Source organism: Carassius gibelio, chromosome A10 (assembly GCF_023724105.1).
Source record: "Carassius gibelio isolate Cgi1373 ecotype wild population from Czech Republic chromosome A10, carGib1.2-hapl.c, whole genome shotgun sequence".
Classification (NCBI taxonomy): Eukaryota; Metazoa; Chordata; class Actinopteri; order Cypriniformes; family Cyprinidae; genus Carassius; species Carassius gibelio.
This window is the reverse complement of record NC_068380.1, coordinates 6029343-6034257: the sequence shown is the minus strand read 5'-3', so window position 1 is coordinate 6034257 and position 4915 is coordinate 6029343. Positions and strand designations below refer to the sequence as shown.

The 4915-nt window shown below is 34.8% G+C and overlaps 1 protein-coding gene across 1 annotated transcript; it reads right to left on the bottom strand.

The window, feature by feature from the left end:
* Positions 1–1081: 1081 nt before the first annotated feature.
* LOC128020628 (trace amine-associated receptor 13c-like) lies at positions 1082–1711 on the bottom strand (the record flags this gene model as incomplete). The annotated part of the gene is made up of 1 exon (XM_052607242.1): positions 1082–1711. A coding segment is annotated over exon 1 (630 nt), but the record flags the coding sequence as incomplete, so codon positions are not given.
* Positions 1712–4915: the final 3204 nt, after the last annotated feature.

Genomic DNA, 4915 nt, shown 5'->3' with positions numbered 1-4915 from the left:
AGTAAATTAACATGCTTTCCAGAAGGCCAACAAATCACTATTTTTATTATTATTATTGGTCTTATGAAGTATTCTTATTTGTTGAGTGAATTGGTGTTTTTTTTTTTTTAATGTGAGACAAAATCATCATAATTAAAAGAACCAAAGACTTCAAATATTTCAGAATATTATGACCCCTTTAATCCACTAAATTAATCCAAAGGTGGCATAGAAATATTAAATAATAAATAAAAGGAAAATTGTGTGAGCTTTGAAAACTAATCATAATTTTATCCTTTGTTTGGATCATAATATAAATCGGCCTACATTAGGTCATGTTTAGCAGTTAAAGTATTCATTTATTCACATCAGTTTATATGGAACAATAAATATTACTTCAACTTATGTACTTGAAAAGTTACAATACATGCGCACGCTGCATATAAATAGTGATTAAGTAGTGAATAGATAAATAGTGAAGTAAAAAGTGACATATAGATAATATAGAGTTTCCCAAAACAGTACCCAAATATCAAAGCTAGAGAGTTTAATCTTCCTGCTGATTGCACAGTTTGTCCAGAAGGTGATGTTTGACATGCTGTGAAAGTGAAACAACAATAATCTGGGGCCGTGGATGACCTTTGACAGCAAATGGGTTAAATTCTGACAAAACCTGCAACAGTTATGTAAAGTAGCAATGAAATTCGAATTCGAAATTGTTCTCAGAATGATAGCTTTATCAGTTTAATTAATGTTCTGTAAAAATATTGACCAGAGAGGATGCTGGCTGAAATATTTTCAGAGTTAAGGTGAGTTTAACTGTCTTTTTAAACCAGGGGTAAAATAAAGCATAGACCAAAGGATTCAGACCTGAGTTAATAAACAAGACCCATAATAAAACATTTGTAATTGTTGATGAAACTGCTGATATGGAATAAATATAGAACGGAATCCAACAAAGCAGATGAACTGTGACAATGATTCCTAATGTCAGAGCAGCTTTGCTCTCAGATTTCCTTCTCATTGAACCTTCATTTACACATTTGCCACCCTTCATCAGGGTGTTTATGGCTTTCACTTGCTGATGTACAACATAAAATATCTTCAGATATAAAATTATAATCACAGTACAAGGAAAAAGGAAAGACAAGAACAGATCAGTCATACTCCAGGCAAAGTTAGACATAAAGGGACACTCTCCATAACACCCATGTGTTCTGCTTGATGGATCTGTTGCGAAGGAAATATTGAATGCTGAAGACCACATCCAGCAGATACATATGATAATCAAAGTTTTAGTTGTAGTTATTTTTTTTTGGTACAGTAAAGGGTGACACACAGCCACATAACGATCAACAGCAATTAAAGTCAAATTATAAAGAGATGCTGAAATGAGCAGCCCTGTTAATGCCAAAAACAGTCCACAGAAAGTGTCTCCAAAGTACCAGCACATCTCAATCAGCCTCGTGGCCTCTATGGGCATCACAAATCCAACAAGCATGTCGGCAACAGCCAGAGAGAGAATGATGAGGTTGGTTGGAGTGTGAAGCTTCTTGAAGTGAGAGATGGAGATGATCACCAACAGGTTCAGAAACACAGTCCACACTGACAGCAATGAAAAAAAGATATACATGATATTGGATTCATGCCTGAAGTGTTTTCCCCAGATACATGATGAGTTGATGGCAGGAAAGCAGTACTGGATCTCATGATCCTCTGTCTCATAGACCATGTGTGAGCCTCCTCCTTTTAGGAGTTTGTTCTGCTTTCCTTACAGTACTTTCATTTATACAGTGTCTGGATCAAACTGACCAACCCATCTACCGCCCACTCTGATTTTGCATAAAGACATTTAATTATTTGTTGTATGTATTAATTTATTTACACAGTAGTCTGTTCAACAGCTCATAATAATGGTTTTGGTAAAATTTTAGAATAGGGAATACTTATTCAACATTAACTATGACTTTCCCCTCAATAAGCTCCTAATTCACTGTTTATTGATAGTTAGTAAGGTAGTTGTTAAATTTAGGTGTTGGGTAGGATTAGTGAAGTAGATGTTATTGTCCATAGAAAACCCTCAAATATACAGTTAAGTTTTAAAACACATCATCATTCTGAAGACAGAGTTGTACCCAATTTGAAAATGAGGAAACGGGTAAATATCGATAGGTGAGTATGCATGCAAAATACTTCCATTATAATCGTTTCGACCTGTGTGTTAAAAGGAAAAAAGTATGCATAGCAAAATACAGACCCTCAGATGAGAAACATCTGGAAACGTACAGGTGGGCCTTGTTCTTTACCCTTTTCTTTAGGGAGGAATCGAATTGTATGCATAATGAAAACTCTATGAAATGTATAGAACACGCCTTACCCTGTATAAACAGAAAAAAACTATATAAAAGGAAAAGCTGAATAACAATCAGGAACTCTTTGAAATAAAGTCTACTTTTCTTGAACCAAAACCAAGACTGAGTTTGATTCTTCAGATCAGCGGCAGATATTTTGGCACCTCATGGGACTGGAAAAGAGCAGCAGAATGGAGGACCACTTTTGGACTCACTGACGAGTAACATTAACAACGGTGGCCACCATAAAATAAGGTAAACATTTTTGCTTATATAACAAGAGTGTGTTGCTTGCCGTTGTTAGGATCTGCTCTTCCAAATGTAGAAATAAATGATTAAATAAATAAATAAAAAAGGATTTTTTTTTATTCCAGAAGAAATAACTGCATGCACATATTTTGTTTATTGTTAGGAAAGCCTTGACAAGAGACCTAAATTGAAACTGAATGGTGTAGGCAGAAATACATTGCATGCAATGGTCTGTGTTTATTGTAGACTGGGCCAAAAAGGGATGGCAAAAAGCATGAAGCACATATAGCAAGAAAGCGCACAAAATTCAACAGATACCACTGGGCATGAATCCCTGCTGGGCACCGATTTATTTACTGAGTTGAGGGAGATTTTCAGTAAAAGAGCGAGAGCACAGCAGGTCACTCAGGAAGAGGGTAGTGTTTCGTCTGAGACTGTGTCTGTATGCATGTCTTTGTGAGTGAAGGTGAGTATTTTAATAAACAAATAAATTCCATATTGGGTAGGTAAGAGCTGCGAACCCCTCCCATCACTTAAATGTGGATTGACATAGATGGACACAGCTCTTGCCACACCAAGAGGTATGGCGATGTGGTATGAATAGTGAGCCCTATGAATAATGGGACATAGAATGAAAGCATTAGCCTTGTCTGAATGAAGGAATTAGAAGGAGTGAATGTGTTTAGGAAAATAGTTTAGATAAAATTTGAATCAAGATCTTTAATAGGCTTTTGCATTTTGGATGTCTGTGTGAAAGAAAATTAGAAAATTTTCTGAGATCAGTGCAGTAGAAGTGAGAGCAAGGCATTAAGTTAACATATATATAAAAAAATGTGTGCAGACAAAATAATAAAGAGAAGTAAAGATAAATAATTATTCTTATAATTTTTTACATTGATAGTAAAATAGAGTTGAGACTGTCAATTCATACAAAAAGTGTAAATACATCAGACAGAATAAAAAACTAAACAGAAAGAGGTATGTCATGGAAATTAGGAGAAGTTGGTTAAAATAGTTAAATAGGTGAAAAAAAGATCTAATGAAATATTAAATAATTTACTATATGAATATATCTAAAATTAAATTAAAAACTGTATTGTAATATTATAGGAGAAAGTATGGCAGTCACTCTGGTGGAAATAATATGATTAAAATATCCACTTGAGTAAAGAGCTTACAAACAAGATCTAAAAAAAAAAATGTTTTATATTATATATATATATATATATATATATATATATATATATATATATATATATATATATATATATATATATATATATATATATATATATATATATCGGTTAAAATTAGCTGATACAGTTTGCTGCATTCACGACTGTGAAAGAATCAGCAGAGCTTGTACAAGCTTTTTTCATCGTTTAATCTTTTTCAGATGTTTCCAAATGTTGAAATTGGGTTGAGCATCTATCTATACAATGACTCCGGCAAGCAGAGCTTCTCAAAGTTGGGAATAATCAAAGGAGAGCTGCGGTCCTCAGTGGGGCAGGAAAGGGTAAGCATGCTGGTGCTTGAGTGTGGAATGCACACACACCAACGCAGAGAAAAAAATAGGCCCTTTCTGTGCTGCAGCATCAGGCCCAATTTGGTCTTAATCCAGCCCTGAAGGCGCTGCATTGCCATTGAGACTTGCCTATGATAAGTTCACAGCTGAGCAGACATTTTTCATCGTCACATTTGCAGATGCCGTACTGCTGGAATTCGTGATTGGTTGACAGCAAATTTCAAATATTAAATGGAACGATAAAATAACGTTATTAACCAGTTAATGGCCATTTAAAATTTTCGATTCTGTTCGGAACTATAAAATTAGATTTTGTTTCTGTTTCTGTTCCTGTTAAAATTTCATTTGTTTCTGTTCCATTTTGTTCCTTGAACCAGTTCAGAGCCCTGCTCTCCTATAGTAGAGAATGAGTGGAACTGTTCCTCAGGGGATCTGTAGAGCATTGGCTGATGCGATACTGTACTGCTGACGGCTGCATGGTTACAATTTTGTCTCTTAACAGTATCGAATATAGAAGTAAATTAGTTCATAAAGTCATTACTTCTGTGATGTTGAGAAATGTCAATACTTGTTGATGCTTTATTTTTCGTTAATTTAGCCACTGTATTGAATAAATACTTGGGTAATGTTTGTTTTCTTCTAAAAGAAATGTGAAGTAATCAGATCTAGCAGATTTTAATGCTTTTCTGTAGGATAGGTTACTTTCCTGCCAAGCAATACAAAATACCTCTGGCTTTGTTTTCCTCCAGCTGCGCTCCATTTTTTCCGGGATGCTCTCTTTAGGGTGCGAGTATGCTCATTATACCATGGT